This window comes from Lepidochelys olivacea (assembly GCF_965140295.1).
Source record: "Lepidochelys olivacea isolate rLepOli2 genome assembly, chromosome: 16".
In the NCBI taxonomy this organism is placed as follows: Eukaryota; Metazoa; Chordata; order Testudines; family Cheloniidae; genus Lepidochelys; species Lepidochelys olivacea.
The window spans coordinates 5013358-5035875 of record NC_140426.1 but is presented as its reverse complement, the minus strand read 5'-3'; the positions used below and the strand labels follow the sequence as shown (position 1 = coordinate 5035875).

The following is a 22518-nucleotide window of genomic DNA, read 5'->3' as shown; positions in this document are numbered from 1 at the left end:
AATGAAGTCTGCGCAGCAGCCCGGGTAGCCAGCAGCTGCAGATTTTGATATTCAATTTGATCCTGTCCCATCGCATGCATGTCCCTTTGAGATAAGCAAGGCACATCACACTGCTCCAATGGGTCGTTTCAAGCACCGCATCAGTTTATACCTGGTTCTTATTTTTAAAGTTTTCTTCACAACTGCCAAGGTTTAGAAATTTAATTTAGAAAATAAAGATGACAGTTCAGATTAAGGGAGCACAATTCAGGGTCCCTAAATATCGGAGAACACAGAACGTGGTTACTATGAAAGTTCTGCTCATTCTCCAAACACATCCCACTCCTGACTGTATCTTTGTCCCTCTTCCCCTTCCCCTCTCCTCTGGGCCTCTCTTGTAGTACTCTGGGCTTTCATCATGACAGGAGCCTGCATTGAAGAGCTCCCCCAAAGGCAGTAATCCTCAAACTGTGGGTCGGGACCCCATTTTAATGGAGTCGCCAGGGCTGGCTTAGACTTGCTGGGTTCTGGGGTGGAAACTGAAGCCTGAGCCCCACCACCTCGGGTCAAAGCCGAAGCCCGAGGGCTTCAGCCCTGGACAGTGGGCCTCAGGTTACAGCCCCACCTCCCACCTCTCAGGGTGGCAGGGCTTGGGTCTCCCCTCCTGGGGTCATATAGTAATTTTTGTTGTCAGAAGGGGGTTGTGGTGCAATAAAGTTTGAGAACCTCTGGCCTAGTGTCAACGATTGCATTCTCTGCCTCTGCTTGCTGGAGTGCCAGCTCTCTGGTGTCTAGGAGAGCAGGCATCTGAGGGGCCGAGTGGGGCTAAAGCCAAGGGAAATACATCAAGAGGCCTGGCAGGCCTTTCAGGCACCAGGACTGGTTCTGCACTAACTCCCAGCACCTACCTTCTGATTGAAGGGCCATCGCAGAAGTGCATCGTTGGGTCCTTTCATCACCACAAAGAACAGAGACAAGTGGGTCCCACGTCCAGTGCCGTCCCCATTTAGGTACACACGCAGGCACATCCTATAGCCATATTTGCTTGTGTAGAAAGCTAAGTGATGCAAAACATTGAGAATAAACAGGGGTGCAGAACAAGGGTTAGGGCAGCAGGGGAGCCCAGATGGTTCCCAAACAGTTTCAACTGTCTATTGACTTTGGCTTTTGAAGCGTAAGTAGGAGCAGCTCCCTGAGCTGGGGTCCCACAGGAGCAGCTCCATTGGGTGCAGATAAAGGGGGTTAATAAATGATGGCACATGTATTTAAAAGCACCCAAGACACTGGGGACCCAGTACATGAGGCACTAGGCCCAGTTAACATGCGTCCACTGTTACAAGACAAGAACAAGGAGTTTGCTGACCTTTAAAGGATTTCCCTCCACTCTTCTGCTGCCCTGCAGAGACAACTCCACTCTGACAGATGGAGCTGGAGCCTATACCTGCTTAGGAAACAATCCCACTGCTGCCTATGTTCCAGTGACAGGGCCAGTCACACCTGTGCAACCCTGTTAAAGGGAACAAGGCTGAACAAGTGTCACTGAGGGCCTAGTCTGGCCTACTCCCCTTCATTATTAGCAATGAGTGTACAAGCAGGAAAGAACCCAAACTGTGTTTGAGATCTCAGGCTGGCAGACAGAACACTCGCTCAGGCATCTTTCTACTTGTAAACTAACTACCATTGACCTGGAGCTCAGATACTGAGCCCCACCGTGCCAGGAACACTCAAGTTACTTTAAAACAGTGCAGAGGTGTAGTTTTACATTCAGCCACCGCCTTTTGTTCCCTCTTTCTTTAAGCTATGCATCTCCTTTTCCACAAGGAAGGGGACAGCACACTGCGCGTAGCTGCGGCTATATTGCACAGTGTGCCTTTGAAGGAGTCATGCAGGGAACAGCCCGTTCATAACGATGCACCAATGTGGATACACCAGCGTGCTAACGCTGGCAGAATGTGAGGGGAATGGGTAGCTTGTGTGCACATGGAGGGTAATACGATCAGGCCCGTCTCTAAGGGACTGGGTGCACTGTTCTGACGGGATGCACAGGGGCAGTGTGGTCCAGTGGGTCAGACACCGAGCTGGGACTTAGGAGAGCTGGCTGCTACTGTTGGCTCTGGCACTGACAAGTCACTTCATCTCTGTTCCCCACTGCTCCGTCTGTCGGTGCAGACTGTAAGCTCCTGGGGACAAAGCCTGTCACTTCCACTATGGAGCTGTGCAGTACTCGGCACAATGGGGCCTGAGCTCAGCTGGGGCCTCCACGCATTACTGAGATGTTCATAATTCAAAAACAAACTGAGGGAAGAAGGGGAAGGACAGCTGAGCAAAGTACGAGGCAAGCTCAGGTGAAGACAGACCAACCAGCAAAGTACCGGAGATATGTATGCTAGAAATCTGCACCAAGTGTCCATTTAGCTCAGTAAGGAAAACTACGCACCTACAAGGCAATTTTTAACCAATCCTAACCTCTGTTTCTCTGCCTCATTTCTGCATTGCTAAAGCAACATCAGGACTGCAGCTTCCTGCCTGGTGGTGGGTCTAAGTAACATGCAGGAAACACAAACCTTTGAACTCAGGGCCTGGCAGGTAAGTTTTTCCTTCCCCATAAACATTCTCTTCTCAAGTGTTTTTCCATGAAAAAACCTCTCTCTCTCTTTCATTTCCAGTCCCTTTCAAACCAAGCACAACACATTGCTTTTCTGTGGGCCTTGGGGCTTGAACAAAAAGAAACCCAAACCCTGTTTGTAACAGGATCCACAAATGTCTATGCTCCCTTTGTTGCAGCAATTTTAAAAAAAACACTGTTCCCACAGCTGTGAGATCATCCTGGCTCATTAATAAAGATGTGACACAGGATGTACGAATTAATATCTTATATAAAAAGAAAAGGAGTACTTGTGGCACCTTAGAGACTAACCAATTTATTTGAGCATAAGCTTTCGTGAACTACAGCTCACTTCATCGGGTGCATACTGTGGAAAACACAGAAGATGTTCTTATACATACAAACCATGAAAAAATGGGTGTTTACCACTACAAAAGGTTTTCTCTCCCCCCACCGCACTCTCTTGCTGGTAACAGCTTATCTAAAGTGTGGCGGGAGAGAAAACCTTTTGTAGTGGTAAACACCCATTTTTTCATGGGTTGTATGTATAAGAACATCTTCTGTGTTTTCCACAGTATGCATCCGATGAAGTGAAGTCTCTAAGATGCCACAAGTACTCCTTTTCTTTTTGCGAATACAGACTAACACAGCTGTTACTCTGAAATATCTTATACAGCATCTCCCTCCAAAGTGTTTCCTACTAAAATGCAGCTACTTCTGGGGAAGAGTACAGGCATCAGCCAGCATATAGCATGTTACACAAGAAGGGAAGTGGGGGTGAGAGAGGAGACATTTAGGCCAAGGAAACTGGGTCAGACCCCTCCAGGGCTGTATGAGTTTAGTGCCCAGAGAGCAGACAGGATGTAAGATGTTCAGGTCTCATCTCAAAGGCGCACACCAAATGGCGTGGAACTCAGTGCGTCTGCTTCGGAAATACAAAGGGCAGAGTTGACCCTGCTAGAACGTGGAGTCTAGGGGGTTTCAAGGCTGATCACTGTTTTTAAGAGGAAGCCTTACTAGATCAAACACAGTTATGGGAAAGCTTCAGTTCACTGAAAAACTGGAGAAAAGGGATTTTCCAAGGGGCAAAAATGTTTTTGATAGAGAATAAAAAAGTCCCCATACAATATAAAAATAACCACAACTGGTGATGTAAAACAGTTCTTTAGATTGTCTGTTTAAACTAGTCTGTCTCTGGCTTATGTGCAATTCCAAGGACTGGCTGCTTTAAAAAGGAATCGTCCTGCTGCTTTAGAAACAGAGCTGTTCCTGTCGGCACAGACACAGATTCCATAACCCTCGCTAGGGCACTAGCAACGCCGGGGCTCATTTAGTACTGAGCCCCTCCAAAGAGATGGGGTCGGGAGTGCTGGGATGCTGCTGCTTTAGCAAGTTCACAGCTCAAGCAAGACCAACACGGGTAGTGATCTGCAGACTCTCTTTAGAAGACCTGGAATGCTGCATGGCTGGGGTGAGCATGCTGACTATCTGAAGAGCAGGCAGCTGCGCAAGCCTCGCTGGAGATATGCATGTTTCTCAATCCCTGTGCAGTAACACAGTTTAGTCTTTGGACACACTGTATATTGTCATGTTATGCTCTAGGTACCTCGATTCCTTCCCTTGCTTACCAGCTCCCTGATGGCCCTAATTTTGGTTGTGCTGTGTAAAAAGGGCTATTATTGCCGGACTATTTCCGGGCCTAAGAGGGCTATATTTCCTGATGGGAAAGAAAAGTCTTCTGTGTACAAGGAAAAAGGGATATCTTATAGCAATGCAATTTCACTTATCTCACTGTAACAAATCAGTCTCTAATGCATTCTTGGGGGTGAGGGAAAGAACTTGGGAGGAACAATCTCTGCATGCCACATGCCCCTTTCAACACTACTCAAATGACTGGGCACAGCTGGAGCATGGAAAGCCTCACAGTATTTTGCTAATGTCTAGGTAACAACCTGGAGAGAAGATGGCAGGACAGCGGCCAGCTATCGCCTCCTGACGTTTTCTGGCAAAGTCTGAAATCTTCCAGATGAAAACGCCATCATAGGTGGAAGCTTCCATGTCACGGATCTTTTGCTCCATGTCAGCCATGGCCAGATCTTTCAGTCCAGTGCTCCTTTCCAGCTGCCGGACCTGATCAGTGGAATACACAGTGCACCTTGTTTAGAAATATAAGTTGGTAAGGGACCCAGGAAAGTCAAGGGATCCTGTGAACCTCATTCAGGCCTGATCTTTGGGGGGGAATGTTCTCCAGATGTGATGGTGGCCAGGAGAGGGAAGAAATCCACCACTATTGGCGAACTCACTAAAAATAATTTGAGATTGCCCTGCTGCTCTTGAGCAAACAGTTAACCAACACCTCTCTTCACTGCCAGAGCAGGGCACTTTCTAGCTGTGATGGCAGAATCCGGTCAATGAAGGATGAGACGGCCTAGAGCCAGACAAAGATTGCAGAGCATACTGTAAGGGATCAGTTTTGTACTGGTAGGAGGATGACCTACGTAACAGGTCTTTTCCTGCTCTAATGTGTATGCGGTTTTGAAATGGCATCTAGATCAGTGGTTCCTACACTTTAACAGCCCGCGAACCCCTTTCACTAAATTGTGAAATCTCGTGAACCCCCTCCTAAAAATGAATATTTCCAGGGATTTAAATTTAAATGTCCTCCGCACTCCGTGGGGCTCCTGCTGCTGGACCCCGTTGACCGCCCTGGTCAACTGAGCTCCACTGAGCTCAGGTAGCAGGTCCTGCTGACCACCAGGGCTCAGGCTGTCAGCCCCAACTGCCTGGCCCCGCTCTTCCTAGGGCTCGGGCTGCAGCCCCAAGTGCAGTGCTGGGGTTTGGGCTGCCGGCTCCCCCGCTCACGGGGGCAGGGCTCAGGCTGCCAGCCCCAACTGCCTTGCCCTGCTCTCCCTGGGGCTCAGGCTGTCTGCCCTGCAACTGGGTCCCACCTGCTGCCTCCAATGCCCGGGGTCCTCTGGCCGCCATGAGTGAAATTTTTCTGGTGAACCACCCGTAATGTTCTGCGAACCCCAGTTTGGGAACCACTGATCTAGATACTAGGGTGATGGACACCCTGAAAAAGTCTAAGACTTAGTCTACACTCAAAACTTGTGTAACTATGTCAGTTGGAGATGTGAATTTTTACCAATATAGTTATACCAGTATAACTTCTAGTGTGGACACATGTACACCAGTATAAAGATGCCTTATTAGCTTATTTTGGTTCCCAAAGCAGAATAAGCTTTGACAGTATAACTGCTTCCACACTAGTGTGGGGCAGGGGGAGGTTTGCTGCTTTAACTACGCTGGAACGTTTCAAGCAGAAAACCTTTCTAGAGTAGACAAGCTGAGGATGCAGGTAAGACTGCAGAAATTGAGGTTCTCCCACTATAAGGGTGAGGAGCTGACCAGGCTCAGGGGTCATTACAAATACAGGAGGGATCTTTCAACATCCAGAAAGCTGAAATGCTGCCTCCTCTGTATACCTCACAGGAGTACGTGTCCAGAGAGCTTTTTCTCAGAACATCTCAAATATACTCATAGCTTGGCTCCTGATAGCCGTGAGGTCATATCACAGACCCCTGCACACATTACATTTGCACTAAAGCTAAAAACTTTAATTACTGGGACAATTGATTTGAAAGATGTTCATAGAACACAAAGAATCAGAAGCCCAAAGCCAGAGGTTACAGACCTTGTTACTGAGCATTTCAATTTTCTCCTGATCCAGCCGATGTTGCCGACTATACGCCTCCACTGTCAGAGACACCCTTTCCACTTCCCGATTCAGCACACACACAATATTTTCAAATGTGATCGTCTTCCTCTCTAGGGCCTCGCACCTCCCCTGCAGCTCCAAGGACTCAGAGAGCTCTGATTCAGAGCACAGCGAATTGGTTGTTAAGAGCATGGAGTTGTCCTGCATTGACCCACGGGTTGGGTGGTGCTTTAAGTCTCCAGACTCAGCCTTGAGGCGGAGCACAAAGCCCAGCAACATATACAGATGCTCCCCCACACATTTGCTTTCGTGCTCCAGCAGCTTTTCATTTTCCACCTGCAGAAAAAGAAATACTCATTCCCATTTGCAGCAAGTTAGCTTCCCACTATGGCACGAGATCCACAGGACCGATTCATCCCCTCCGATTTACAACTGTAACTAACATAAGCAAAGGGTAATGCAACGAAAGACACAGTTACAAACTTGTTGTTCAACAGCAAGCAGGTTTTTTTTTTTTAAAAGGAAAATTCTAATCTTACACAATGACAGATGTTGAACATTCACCCCACTGTAGATATGATAAAGCTTTGCCCCCCTTCTATAGCACCTTCAGTCCAAGGATCCCTCAGAAGCACTTTACAAACAGTAGTGAATGAACCCTCTCGAAACCTCTGGGACGGGATGTATTACTATTATTATCCCCAAACTGCAAAGAGAGAAAGTGATTTGCCAAAGTGAGAACCCATGTCGGCTGATACCCTGTCCTGTGCTTTACCCATAAGCTCAGCCATCACACAGAATCAGGAGTCATTTATTTATAAAATCACATCTGTAATAACACCATCCTCCCAGCTACTCAGGAATTACATGAAAACCGTCTAAGACCTACTCTTTGGCATGTTCTGAATGGAGGTGTTTACTACTCTCCAAATTCTCACTGTCTGAAGAGTCCACACTACGAAAGACTGCCCCATCCCTCCCACACACACGCACCCGAGCATGGCTTACTCCTCAGGCATTACCAACCTCCTTTGGCACTTGCCTGCAGCAGTGTGCTATGGCATGCTACTGCATAGCTGAAAGTACCACTCAGCTAAATTGCTGCAGGCAGATGCCAAAAGCATTCCTCTGGGTTCTGGCTCCAACACCAAAAGGATCTAATAAACCAATCCTGGTCCTGATCCAGGAAGGTTTCTTTATTGCACTCAGGCTGATTTGTACTTTCAGCTCCTAAAGGCTGCTGGGCTGCCTGGTCTTGGATCTAGTGAGTTACAGACAGGCTGAAATTATTTGCAATTGTGTAGGGTCAACAGGAGGGTCGTGTGCAAACTGCTTGCAGGTTAGGGCCCAGAATGAAAAATGTGTCCTATTCCCAGGGAGATAAGCCTCATTGGGCAGAGCCTCACAGTCTTTAAAGGTAGATTATCACCGTGGTTTGGTATCCAGGAGCGGCAGTCTGACTTTAAGCACAGGGAGTTTGCTATTCACCGCCCGGGAGAGCTTACTGAACGGCTTCTCTTCCATTCCCACAACACCCGGCTCCAGAGACAAGAGTGACTATTAGCCTTCATTGGCCAAGCTCAGAAGCCTGGACACACTTCCCCACAAAACAGTCTATAAGAAGATCCCTGAACCACGCTCCCAGGGAACAGGAGCGCCTGCTTTCTCTGAATATTAGCATTCTGCTATGAGGAATTTTTCTGCACTGAGGAAACAATCACTTCAAATCAATTAATTCTCTAGATACATCCAGCTCTGGATACTGGACAGAAAATCTTAGACATAAGTTGCGTTCCCACTGCTTAGCTAGAGCATCAGCAGCACTCAAATTTCAACCCCCCACCCCCACCATAGGCCAGCTACATTTCACTTCACTCCATCTAGAGCTCTGTGTGTGTGGATGCAAGATGAGCTGGGGCAACACTCAAGTTATACCAAAAACTAACACTGCAGTGAAGACAAGGCCCTAGACAAATATTAAGAAACTGGCCTTACCATCTCAGTGCAGCCGACAACGTGAAATCTGCAAGGCACTTTACATTTGCCACAAGTCTTCACATGGTCCTGAAACTACAGAAAAGGGAAAAACAACATGACAAATATAAGCCTAATTCTTCCATTTTACACACCCCAAGTAACTCCACGCCCTACACCCAAGACAAGACAGAAAGGTGAAGATGAACTAGAGGATAACTGACCCTTCTTTACTGATCATGACACAGTTGTGTTCCATGAAGCTGATCCAACAGTGCTTAAGGGCCAGAGAGTTGATTCACCCAATGGTATTGATCGGGCACTTCCTCTTTAGGTGCCCCAACAGCACAGGACACAATGCAGGGATTGGCAGGGCCCAGGGGGAGCAGGGATAATCCCACTTGCCACTTCTGCATTTGCTCCTTAGTGAAGATACAATTGACCATCGCCTGCATAATGAGATCTGTCTTCAGTGACTGTCCAAGGGAACAGACAAACATGGCAGCCTAGAATCTGGCCAAACAAAGCTGTACAGGAAGCTCTGGGATTACTTTGAAGTGGCCAGTTAAAACAAGATGCCACCTACTAAAGGTGGGGGCCTCATTGCAGCTCTCATCATAACTCAAACATTCCTTTGCAACTGAAATGAAGCTCCTTTAAAAAAAAAAAAAAAAAAAAAAAGGCTTCCCAGGAGCACATACAAAATGTGCCAGATCAATGGGGATTAGTGTGACCAATGACACACTCTTTCAAAGTGATGCCATATGGCAAGCCCATAAACTTTGTCAGGGGTGGAACAGCCATTTTGGACAGATGGACATTCATCCAACTTTGTGCAGGTTTCACAATCACGTAATTGAGCAAATAAAAAAGACAAGCCAACAAATGCAAGAAGGTTTCAAGAGTAAGAGTGACATTCCACCCTTAGCAGTCCTGCTGCTTCTTGCAAGCACTGCATGAAGCCATGGGAGTCCCAAAGCTTCCCCTCTCCCCCGCATATTTCCAGTTCACTCCTTTGGTGTAACTGTGCCTGCGGGCTGTTGGAGATGATGCACTGTATCAAATCCATGACTTTATACAATGATGGCTCCCAAGGCAGTGTGCTGAGATCACATCACAGCTTGATATTTTTATTTCCAGCTAAGCATAGAAGACCTAAGAACTAGGAGCATGCTCATGTTATTTCTTGTTTGAATCCCTACTGCAAACACTTTGCCACAAGCAGGTGCCCTCTTTCAGGGTCCACTAATCCTTTCATAGAATCATAGAATATCAGGGTTGGAAGGAACCTCAGGAGGTCATCTAGTCCAACCCCCTGCTCAAAGCAGGACCAACCACCAATTAAATCATCCCAGCCAGGGCTTTGTCAAGCCTGACCTTAAAAACTTCTAAGGAAGGAGATTCCACCACCTCCCTAGGTAACGCATTCCAGCGTTTCACCACCCTCCTAGTGAAAAAGTTTTTCCTAATATCCAACCTAAATCTCCCCCACTGCAATTTGAGACCATTACTCCTCGTTCTGTCATCTGCTACCACTGAGAACAGTCTAGAGCCATCCTCTTTAGAACTCCCTTTCAGGTAGTTGAAAGCAGCTATCAAATCCCCCCCCATTCTTCTTTTCCGTAGACTAAACATCCCCAGTTCCCTCAGCCTCTCCTCAGAAGTCATGTGTTCCAGACCCCTAATCATTTTTGTTGCCCTCCGCTGGACTCTTCCCAATTTTTCCACATCCTTCTTATAGTGTGGGGCCCAAAACTGGACACAGTACTCCAGATGAGGCCTCACCAGTGTTGAATAGAGGGGAACAATCACGTCCCTCGATCTGCTGGCAATGCCCCTACTCATACATCCCAAAATGCCATTGGCCTTCTTGGCAACAAGGGCACACTGTTGACTCATATCCAACTTCTTGTCCACTGTAACCCCTAGGTCCTTTTCTGCAGAACTGCTGCCGAGCCATTTGGTCCCTAGTCTGTAGCTGTGCATTGGATTCTTCTGTCCTAAGTGCAGGACTCTGCACTTGTCCTTGTTGAACCTCATCAGATTTCTTTTGGCCCAATCCTCCAATTTGTCTAGGTCCCTCTGTATCCTATCCCTACCCTCCAGCGTATCTACCACTCCTCCCAGTTTAGTATCATCCGCAAATTTGCTGAGAGTGCAATCCACACCATCCTCCAGATCATTTATGAAGATATTGAACAAAACCGGCCCCAGGACTGACCCTTGGGTCGCTCCACTTGATACCGGCTGCCAACTAGACATGGAGCCATTGATCACTACCCGTTGAGCCCGACAATTTAGCCAGCTTTCTATCCACCTTATTGTCCATTCATCCAGCCCATACTTCTTTAACTTGCTGGCAAGAATACTGTGGGAGACCGTGTCAAAAGCTTTGCTAAAGTCAAGGAACAACATGTCCACTGCTTTCCCCTCATCCACAGAACCAGTGGAGACAGGAAACACTGTACCTCAAACACAGCAAAATCTGCTACTTCTCAGCACGGCAATGGCTTTTTGGTAGCTGCCCTGCAGGACCATGCACACGCTTTGGAGAGAAGCACGAACAGCTACACTGGAGCATGGAGTTGTTAGTGCTAATCATAGCGCACATGGGAGCCCGAACAGCACTGACACACATCATCCTGTTTTTAAACCTTCCTTCTACCAGTTAGATATGCTGGACCTTTACCGGATGACAATTCACAGCCACATGCTTCACTATGTGGAAATGAAAAGGCGTTTGATTAATTTGACAAATACTCCCACACCCAGGTGACTCACTCACTTAGGGGGCTTGTCCACACTGGTGCATTGTGCACTAACTGGCTGTATGGACCCTACTGGTGCACACTAAAAGTTCCCTAGGTATTACACTATGACCTCGGGGGGAACTTTTAGTGTGCAACAGCAGGGACAACGTGGACCAGTTAGTGTGCAACATGCTAGTGCACACTAGAATTTACACCCCTCTAGTGCAGACTAACGTACCAGGTAGATAAACCCTTCGTGATTCAAGTTATTCTCTGAGTTATGCGCAGCAGCGTGGTTACGCTGGGACAATGTCTACTGTGGAGCAACAAAAAATTTGGAGAGAAAGGAAAGAGAAATGAACTTTAAACAACTGAAGGTCCCACTCCATATTGGTACAAGTCTGGGTCAGCTGTAATGGCTTCAGATTTCAGACTCAGGCAGATTGGCGTCCAATGATCACAATGCCAGGGCTATAGGATAGAGGTGGGCAAACTACAGCCCACAGGCCACATCTGGCCTGTGGGACTGTCCTGCCTGGCCCCTGAGCTCCCAGCCGGGGAGGCTAGACCCCGGCCACTCCCCCGCAGTCCCCCCTCCCTCGCAGCCACGCGGACAGCGTGGCTTGCACCCGCCCACCTCCCAGGCTTTCCAATAAACCTGTCCTGCCGCTCTGAGAGGCACGGTAAGGGGGCAGGGGAAGAGGGGGTTGGATAAGGGGCAGGAGGTCTCAGGGGGTAGTCAGGGGGCAGTTGGATGGGACGGAGGTTCGGGGGATGGCAGTCAGGAGAAGGGGGGGGGGTTGGATAGGGGTTGAGGTCCCGGAAGGTCAGGGGGTCCCAGAGGGGGGCGGGACAGGGAGCGGGGGGTTGGATAGGGGGTGGAGTCTTGGGGGGGCAGTTAGGGATGGGGGTCCTGGGAGAGGGCGGTCAGAGGACAAGGGGGGGTTGGATGGGTCAGGGGTGTGGATAGGGGTTAGGGCAGTCAGGGGACAGGGAGCAGGGGGGGTTGAATAGGGGGTGGGGTGGTTAGGGGCAGGGGGTTCCGGGGGGGGGAGGGGGCTGGTCAGGGGACAAGGAGTGGGGGGGGTTGGATGGGTCAGGGTTCTGAGGGGGGCAGTCAGGGGGCAGGAACTGGGAGGCAGTAGATAGGGGACGGGGGCCAGGGTGTTTGCGGAGGTACAGCCTTCCCTACCCGGCCCTCTATACCATTTTGCAACCCCAATGTGGCCCTCGGACCAAAAAGTTTGCCCTCCCCTGCTATAGGTGTTGAGGCCTCTACTAGTGTCCACTTTGAAACCTTCTTTACCCAACTTTTCAGACTCTCTCCTGTTCCCAGTGGGAAGCCCATCCATTTCAGCTGCCTCAAGGCAGCTTTCAGTTATTAGATGGGAGAGTGACCGAGGAGTTCACTTTTCCAAAGTGACTCACAATCAAGGTTTTAGAACTTCAGTGCCTCATCACTTGTCCCAAGAGTCACTCCTTGGGCAATCGCTGTGGAGTCCAATGCTAGGTCTGAAGGGTTGTAGGTCTTTCATTTAGTGGAATAGCGGTGTTCCTTCCCTACTAACTACAGCAGTTAACGTAACTCTATCATCTAGGATACGTGTTGCTGTGGCCATGTTGGTCCTAGGATATTAGAGAGACAAGATGGGTGAGCTAATATCTTTTATCAGGCCAACTTCTCTTGGTGAGAGAGACAAGTTCTGAACTCTGTGTAAGCTTGAAAGCTTGTCTCTCTCTCCAACAGAAGTTGGTCCAATAAAAGATGTTTACCTAAGATAAGTTACCCACTATGCAAGGATGAAAGAGTCTCTCTGGTCATTGTGGTTAGCACCCAAATACAGCATTAATCAGAGTCTGATTTAGGTGGAGTTACTCACTACTCATGAAAAAACATCAAGTAATTATAGTGCATCACAAATTGAGATAACACCAGTGCTAAGAGCCTTATGGAAAATTGTAACTGGGTGTGAATGGCAGCTGCCTCTCAAAATTAAATGTGTTCAATTGTTTTCCTTCACTCCTCAATACAGACTGAACACTCTCATGAGCTAGCTCAAGGGTCCCTCTTCTATGCTCACAGAATTCAAGTCACATTCTGTCAGAACTCAAACCACATGCAGCGTGTGCTATGAAACAAGAATGTTCAAATACCTTCTCTCTTGGAATCTTCTTTTTCCCACAGCCCTCACAACTCAGTGGAAATTTAGGGCAGATCTCATCGTGAGCCTGTAAAAGAAGTGACAAGGGGCCATTTGTACACCTAAAACAGCTTTGATAAAGCCACTGTGAAGAATGCAACTCAATGAACCCAATACTTTATTACGAATACATTTTACTAGCAAAAGGCCTGTCATGTGACAGCACATAAATCAAATCCTGGCCTAATCGTGGTGTTTCTTTATGTCAAGTCATGTTTCTACATTGCAGTTTCCAGGCTGTTATGGTGTTTGAGTGCCTTTGTGCCTTTCCAAGTACTCAGCATTGATTTAAGAGTGTTAGTTTCAGCTCATACTAATTGTGAGAAAAATCAAATTACTTCTTTGATTACTTCTTCTACTACTTTGATGGAATAACATAATCAAGAGGAAACTACAGTTGTAGCTTTGCCTGGAACTCACATGTTCAGGAGATTTATGTGAAAAAAACCACCCTCCTGATAAGAAGTTTCCATGATCTGCCAATCCTAACGGACATCAGTTGGCTGAATTAAAACCCCAAAGCCACACTTGACAGCTACAGATCATGAGCTTTCCAATGTTGCCTCCCATGTCCAGATCAGTTCACCAAGCAAGTGCTTCTCAACCAACCAGACAGACAATCATATTTTAAAGATAAAAATTTTTTAAAACCCTACATTTGTTCTGCAGTAAGAACTTTGTTTTAGGACGGAAAAGAGAATACACAAAAATGACCCTAGAAACCTGATTTTTTGACCCCTCAACAGATAAAAGTAAAAATTAAGATGGGAACTCTAAACATCCTCTCATCTTTTCATATCTTTCCTGTAGTGCTGAAACCCTCTCTTCCTACATTAGTTCTGTGATAAGCAAAATGTCTAATCACTCGATCTTGTGTAAGTTAAAATCTCCTACCCAAAAGGGAAATTTAGACAACGTGTTTTAGTACTCTTCTTATGTGCCAGATAGGTTATGCCATCTTTCTGATATTCTATTGGAGTTCTATTGCCTATACGTATATTGCAAGTCAGATTAAAACAGATTAAATATATAGAATTGTTCACTTAGTACTAGAAACTCATTCATTTTAATGAACTTCCTTTTATTAATACACAGTTCTTTCTGTTGTCTAAAATCTGAACTATTTGGGAACCTTGCAGGTCATGTTCATACTGTACAAAACTCATACCTCTTAAAGACTTGTTTTGTTTTTTAAACCACTAGCTACATTTCTACCACCACATCAGAAACGGAAAAGAGAAATCCATTTGCTAACTCATATTAATGTTTTACTAATTACTCTTTTTCTTCCATAGATTAAAAGAACAGTATTTGAGCCAAGAGAGCAGCTGCAATGTCTTTGGAGATGTGAATGCTACAATCTACTGACAGTTCAAACAGGCTGGATTAACTGTGTACGTCAATACCAAGGATTAGTAGAATTCTGTAAAAGTTGGTGTGGGGTGTGTGACTTCAAACCACTCAAAACAGAGGGGTTGATTCCCTCCCTACCCAGCAATTGCTCCTATCCTAAGAGGGCTCCAGACAATTTCTTCATTCCCTTCCTTATCCCATAAAATCTTGATAACAGCACCACTTCACTTCAGTAAAGGGAGGAAGGTTTGACCTCAAATGCAACTATTTCAAAAAGGACAGCATATACAATAGATGATCTGACGAGGTGGAGCTGTAGACTCCCTCAAGTCTGCCATTTACAAACAGGTCTCATTTCTACCCCTCTTCCCTCCAGCCACTCTCCTTTCCTAGCCCTCTCATTCAATCCCCACCCAGCTCCCAACCAGTCTAAGACTGCTGCACAGCATTTATCTTCCATGAAGGAAAGAACATTTATGTTCTAAGTAGCAGCCGCAGATAGTGCATGTTCAGTAGAGTCTATCTGAGAGATACACTCTGTTCATGCCAGCAGGAAGGGAAGTACTGATTGAGCACAAATCTGCTGTTATGGTGTAAATGAAACTGCACTGTGCTGTATCTCTCTAAGACATCTACAAATATTAGCTTTAACAGGCACATTTCAAAAAAATTCCATACAAATATCTGAATTTTTTTCTGGATTCTCCACTGGTTTTCCCTGCACCATATCCTTCTCCGCTCGCAGCACAGGTACCATGGAAAGCTGTTCAAAGCAAAGCTATTTTTTTACTTCCTATAAAAGGAAGCCACCCCACCCTTGGGCCAATGAGGCAGAGGGATATCATTCAAGAATGATGCATTACAATCTAACCCCACCGGGATGGAGCAATCATTTACAGCCCCCGCCAGCTGGCAAGGTATGCTGCCACAAGGGCAAATCTCTCTTTTTAACTTGAATGTTCAAGGTTTCATCTCCATCACTTTTAGGCAGCTTGCCATTACTCTCAGAGTGGGCTGTATAACAACAAAGTCTCCTTTCCCATTACATTATCGCCCTGCAAGCAGATTGGAAAAACCCAAGAGAACAGAGGGGAGTGGAAAGGCTTTAGTCTTGCTTAAACACTAAGGGGCTGATCTTGCAGCTATCGAATTCCAATCAGTCAGTGGCAAAATGGCACACATCGTGGTTTCATATCAGACCCTAAGAATGCAACTGAACCAACAGTACAATGACAATCCTGGGTAAAGTTAGCATCTTGCAAAGCAACATCTAGCTTCTCTCATTCAAGTAAAGCTTGAAGTATTCATTAGTTTGCAAATAACTTCCTTTCCCTAAAAGCGACAGTGAAACAGCCCAGTGATTGCTCCATTGTACAAGCCACTTCGAGGATCTCTACACTGGAGTTTGTGGTCTTCTTTTAGCTTAACTGATTGCCAAGTCACTCAGGATAACTAAGACCCTTGGAAGTGCCAATCTAGACACTTTATGAACATTTGTTCAGGACACAAATGATTGTGATTTACCCTAGCAGCTAGTTAAAACAGGACCATAAATTTCAGACTAGACAGATCCTTGCTTCTCTCAAGAAGTGCTAATACAATGATCTACCTCTAATGGAGAGTACTCACACTTGCTCACTTGCCTCAGGGTGCTTGTCTAGATGGGTCTCAAGGTAAGGATACCTGAAGTGTGCTTATGCTGGGACTCTCATACCTTAATGTCTGGAAAGTAGAAAAGTGATTTGCAGTATTTGCAGTTGAGGCTTCTCTCGGGGCATTCCCGCTCCGAATGGCGCTCCTTTTCATTCAGTTTGATCATTCCCTTACATGCCAGGCACTCAATCAACATGAACGGGCAGTCCCCTTCATGGCAGCTCTGTGACAACAAGAGCAGCACATTTCAATACAACCATACAAAAAACCCCACAAATGCAGGTGCTTTGAGATGCGTAAAGCCCATTTCCTAATGGCTCTCAGGATGAAAAGGCCTTCTGAACCTGCACAAAGAGGGCAAAGGAAACTAACAACTTAATTCTATTTTCACTAAGACTATGTCTACACTATGCACCTTTTGGCAACACATCTGTGCCACTACAGCTGTGCCACTAAAAGGCACACAGTGTAGCTGCGGTTTGATGGCAGGAGAGAGGTCTCCTGCTGGCAAAATCATCCACCCCCAATGAGCGGCAGTAGCTTTGTCAAAGTGCTGTTCACACCGGCACTTTTCATCGGCAAAACTTGTGTCATTCGGGGAGTGTGGTTTTTTCACGCTCCCGAATGACAAAATTTGTCATTCAGGTTCCAGTGTAGACAAAGCCTTAGTGTCTTATCCGAGTGTTATCCAGAATGGGGGATAGGGGGGCTGCCAGAGACACACGGGACACAGCAGAGTAGTGGGGGTGGAGTAGGTTGCATAACCCCCAACACCACTGCAAATGTTCTCCCCCACTGCAGGTTGCTCCTTGAAGGCCATACTATGCTGCCCTTGGAGTGCCCTACTGTAGCTGTTCACAGGAACAGCCTGCATACAAAAAGCTGCAGGCTCTGCCAGCAGCCCGATGGCCCAAGCTTCTCTTCTCTGCTCTCATGGCCCTCAGCTCAGCCATGAGATTACTAGAGACCACGTGGCCTTCTGGAGAGACTGGGGAATGCCATCAGGAGCAGAAGCCACCATGGGAGGGAAAAAGGGAAAGCAATAAAAGAGGAAAGAAAATGAACAGAGAGATTGCAGCCGATATTCTGTATAGTCACCCCTTTGGCAGAACTGTGCTCCAGAATCTCAGCTTTTATTTTAGAAGTTTCTAGTCCATATAACTGTGGAGAAAAATCTTGAAGAGGTGCCCAGTACAATCTGCAGATAGATGTCTGCCTTCATTTGTAGAGAGGCTGAAGCAATAGCTCTATGAGGTGGGACCAGCCTCATTTATCACAATCAGGGCTCCAGGGACTCCAAGATTCTCTGGCTCTGGAATGTGGCATTTTTCCCAAGATGCCAAAAAAATTCAGCATTTTTGCCATGGAATTTGTCACTCCGCTACAGCCAGATGACTGATATTTTGTTTTCTGTCTCCCTCCTTGCTGTGGCTCTCTCTCCCACTTTCCTCATAAGTGGGTATTAACTGGCTTACAGTGCATACTCCTGACACTGCTGCATGGTGCCTGGCAGCAGGCGGTTGGCAAGCTGGAGCCCAGCTTGCAGCCAGAAGTGTCAGCTGGTGAATGCGGCTACCTAGAGAACAGCAGCACAGCAGCTGATACCAGTAACAAGCTCTCCTTTTTCTGGGGCACTTAGGGGAAGGAGACTGTGGGCCAAGCCACTTGGAGGGCATGACAAATAAACCATCCTCGGAACGAATCACTGTCAAAAAGAACTGAAGATTAATTTTATGTTGTGTTTTCTACTGTGAGCTTTGGCTGTGTGTGGTAGGGGGATGGAAATGGGTCTCTGCCTATCAGAGGATTTTACACTGCCTCCTATCACTGTAGGATCTGAATGCCTTCCATGTAACATCCATAGCAACAACCAAGTTCATAGTTGATTTCATGAAGTCTCTGGCTCTCCCTTTTCAGGGTATACACTCTGATTGGGGAGGATTTGGATTTTAATTTTTTTAGATTTTATTGATTTATTTTTAGATTGACTTTTGGTATAGGGGGCTTTTAGGTTGGTTCGGGTTTATTGGACACAAAGGAGTTTCAGCACTTTAGCGTCGTTCTCACATGGAAAAGGCCTTTTTGAAGAGGATGGGTTTTGCAGCATTTCCCAAAGTCTGTCAGACTCTGGATTTGCCTAATCTCCACTGGAAGTTTGTTCAAAACTAGGATCCCCTTGACAGAGAATGCTTTGTCCCTAGCTCTCATGTCCTTTGTCCTGGGTTTTATGATCTACATTGTCCCAGAGGAATGCAGCTGTTGCAGTGGTTCATATATCAAAACATGGTCTTGAACTCGCTGGAGTTTGATCCATGAATTGCTTTGAAGCTTAGGACCAAAATCTTAAACTGAAGCTGATTAGGAGCCAGTGAAAGGACTTGAGCATGGGCCTGATGTGCACACGGTGGCCTAAATGAAGAAGGTAGGCAGCTGCATTCCGTACCAGCTGGAGCCTATGCATTGTCTTCACATTCAGCTTCATATACAGTGAATTTCATTTCATGGCAAAAGATTAAATTAACCTTGATAAGGAAATTGGGAATCAAAGCCATGGAGTACACAAGGCCCTGGATATAGGGCATAGTAGATAGCACCCATCCATCACCTGACGCGGCGCTCCAACCAAAGATATTGGGAACTACTGGTCTGAAGGTACCTGTTCTGCAAACCATCACCTTGGTTACATTTAACAGCTACAGATCACAGTTCTTTGGAAACCACCATCTCAGTCTCTCCTTTGTTGCTAATGAGGACACTCCATTCCCAAGATTCTTCTGACAGCACTGAGATTTCTCACACTGCCACTTTCTGGTTTTAGCTCAGTATTCAATGGTTATCTCCACCAGCCAAACAGTATAGCTTAAAAGCACCCAAATACCGCAACTCTGAGGGGTATATGGTCAACTTGCTGAAAGCCATACAGCCCTGCCTGCTTTGAATAAAGAAGCAACCCTCCTCTTTTAAACACAGAGGATACTTCAGGTCCCAGCACGCAATGCTTCATCTTGATTGAAGCTGCTCAGTCACTTGAATTGGAGTATTCCATGCTGGCACTTTTCATCTCTATTGGTCTGGCCTCCATACGAAAGATGAGGTCACCAACAAGTCATAAATTAGAACTCTGTGGACATCATCTGGCCAGCCCTGACAGGACACAGCTCCCACCTCCCTTCCAATTTTTAGGGAAGGATGTGGGCAAGGTGAATCAGACAAATCTGTGTCCCAAAAGTATGGGAGTTTGGACATTAAATATTAATTTTGTTCTTACTTTAGTCTGAGGAGGGAGGCGGCTTTCAGGAAAGGAAATGTGTGAGGGAAGAAAATGCAAACATAGTCAGGACCAGTGCCCTTTACGCACTGGAAAATCCGCACCAAACCAGGTTTCCCCCAAACAGGGTTTACTTTAGATTTCGATCTTTTGAGTTTCTTAAACATGAACCAAAAGCACCAATTAAATTCCATCAGCTTTTACACAAAAGAAAGAGTGTGATAACAGCCTTGGCATTTCTCTGAAGAAAGTCTCTGAGAGTGCAAAAATGTCAATTCCCAACTGACTGTTAAATGTTGCCTGAAAACTTAAACAGAACTGTGCTCAAACTAAGGCTGCAAGGTGGGGTTTCATCAAGGCTTTAGAAGGGACATGTGACTGATCTGAATGTCCAGGATACTGAATTACAGCATTACATTTTCAGAGAGCCAGATGCTAGAAGTATTAATCAGCAAAGCCACCACAATATCACTGAGTTGTTTTGAGAAGTAAACACTGACATATCAGGCCCTTTCAGATGGGGCTTTCCAATCCCCTCCCACACACATTTTCTGGCACTCCCTGTAGCTTACCTCCCACAGAGCAGGTTGGACAGGAAACAAAGTACATCTAGGCAATCAGCTATGCAACCTTTACCTCTAGGACTTTAAGGGAGGCCAGTTTTCAAGTCTGTGGATTTCAACCCTAGCTCTAGAGTAGAGGTATCAAATCACTAGACCAGGGGTGGCCAACCTGTGGCTGCGGAGCCACATGCGGCTCTTCAGAAGCTAATATGCGGCTCCTTGTCTAGGCACCGACTCCGGGGCTGGATCTACAGGCACCAACTTTCCAATGGGCCAGGGGGTGCTCACTGCTCAACCCCTGGCTCTGCCACAGGCCCTGCCCCCAACTCCACCCCTTCCCGCCCCCTCCCCTGAGCCTGCCGTGCCCTCTTCCCCGCGCCCCCGCTCCCCGAGCCTCCTGCATGCACGAACTGCTGATCAGGAGGTGCAGTAAGGGAGGAGGAGGCACTGATCGGTGGGACTGGGAGCCGTGGGAGGCTCTGGGAGTGGAGGGGGGCTGCTGACACATTACTGTGGCTCTTTGGAAATGTACATTGGTAAATTCTGGCTCCTTCTCAGGCTCAGGTTGGCCACCGCTGCACTAGACCTTCTCTCCAAAATAGGACTTCCTCGAGCCATCTCTAACTACAAGTACAGGGCACTGCAACAAACATTTCCACTCAGGAAAGTGGGATCTGACTCCCTTGCACACAACTTTGATCACCATTTTCAGCCTATGAACTGGCGGAAAATGGTGCCCCAATGCTATAATCCAACTTGGAACCAGAAGCTTCCAACAGGGAAATACAACAGAAGTTTCTTCCTAATTTCAAAGACAGAACTCTGGTGTCCTGCCCAGCATCACAGAGTGCTCCAACCACAAAGCTTTAGTTGCAATATCTTACTATAACAAACACAGACAGTGCTGCAAACCCTTTAATATTAATTCCCAAGGAGGAAAGAAAAGGAGGGGAAGCAATTCCAAGGGCCCGCAGGTCTGTACTACATTCCAAGGAAAGCCCATTGAACTAAGACTCCACCAAGAGCACTGAAATCTCTCTAACAGAAAGACTACTCTGGCCAGCCACAAAACTTCAAGAAGTAACTCTGAAGCCTGAACCCTGTGGGATGGGACGTTAGCTTCCCCTCTACCGACCGAATTAAATTCTGGAAGGGGAGCCTTTACTACTCACACAGATATTCAACTGGATGTTCTTATTCTCTTACACAGGCTCAGCTGAGCTCTGATGAAAGGCTCTAGGCCTACAAAACTGTTTGCAAAGTCCATGGTATTAACATGTGGAATTTGAATCTGGACCAGGACAGGTTAAGATCCAAACAGACAAGAAAGCTCATCTATACTTATTAGCTGAACTCAACTCACAAGGAAGGTTGAGTCTCTTTTAGACCAATTTACTGGCTTCTCCCTCCTGGCCTTTATTTTATCTGAAAACAGACCAGCAAGTCACAGAACTACCTGGCAGACTAATCCAACCTCTCATTTAGTCTATTTAAATATTGCTCTCAGGATTAGAAGGGCAGATCCTGATGCTCCACTCAGGTCTCCCTAGCCTTCAAATGACCCTGTGTTCCCCAAGATGGAGTCTAAATTAAAGCAAGCCCTTATGTCCCTGTCAATTTATTTTAAAATCCTGCTGATGATTAAGAAAGTCTCTCTCAGAAGCTGAAGGACATTCACTTCCCTCATCCCTCTGTTGCAAGGTGGGAGAGAAGTGACATTTCATGTATTTTTAAAGTACCATTTTATTGCTGTGTGAAGAGTTGAGGACTTAGATGATCCTTAGGAGTCTGTCTGTACCTACTCTAGGTACATATTTGGCTCCCAGCACCATCATATCTCAGCACCTGGAAGTCACAAGGATATATTTTCTTGGTTATTTCTCATGCTCCAACTGCCTAACTTCACAGTCTTTGCATCTCTCATCTGTGATTTTTTCCCCTTTCTGCAAAGCACCCGTTTTTAAAAACCCTTTACCATAGCACACTTTCTATCTACACACACATATTGATCAGTGAGCTTTCATGTGGAAACAGCTTTTAGTGCACAAAAGAAAAAATCTCTTCTGAGGCAGTGTCCACATGTTCCAAGCATTTACCAGCATATTCAAAACACAGTAAGAAGAAAATTGTATTTAAAAATTCAGCTCTCTTCTGACAGTGCTGAATATTTTAATACTTTTCACAATAGGAAGAGTTGAAAGAGACGGCATGAACTTTGCCCACACACTCAGTTTTAAAAACATGCTGCATTTGAAACATGACCTTTGGTAGCTTAAACAGGAAACAAAACTTGGAGAGCTGAGGAAGGACTTTAAGGGCAAAGGGCTGAAAATTTTCAGCTGCAGAAGCTGGTCCTCTTCCTCTCCCACCCCTGTGAAATTACTAAAATGCCAGTGACACAATCTCCTAATTTATAATCAGAGGGCAGTCAAATGAGTTTCTCTTGATGCTAGT

At 46.4% G+C, this 22518-nt stretch overlaps 1 protein-coding gene across 2 annotated transcripts in view; it reads right to left on the bottom strand.

Annotated features, from left to right (window-relative positions):
• The window catches only part of TRAF2 (TNF receptor associated factor 2), a 46590-nt gene that overhangs the window by 8851 nt on the left and 15221 nt on the right, over positions 1-22518 (bottom strand). Inside the window, exons 5-10 of one of the 2 annotated variants that reach the window (XM_084650356.1) lie at positions 16295-16456; positions 13181-13255; positions 8298-8372; positions 6279-6638; positions 4537-4714; positions 888-1036 (exon numbers count right to left, since the gene is read on the bottom strand). In XM_084650356.1, the coding sequence (XP_084506482.1) occupies positions 888-1036; positions 4537-4714; positions 6279-6638; positions 8298-8372; positions 13181-13255; positions 16295-16456 (999 nt within the window). The remainder of the gene's footprint in view (positions 1-887; positions 1037-4536; positions 4715-6278; positions 6639-8297; positions 8373-13180; positions 13256-16294; positions 16457-22518) is intronic. The other variant, XM_084650357.1, reaches the window with a different exon arrangement.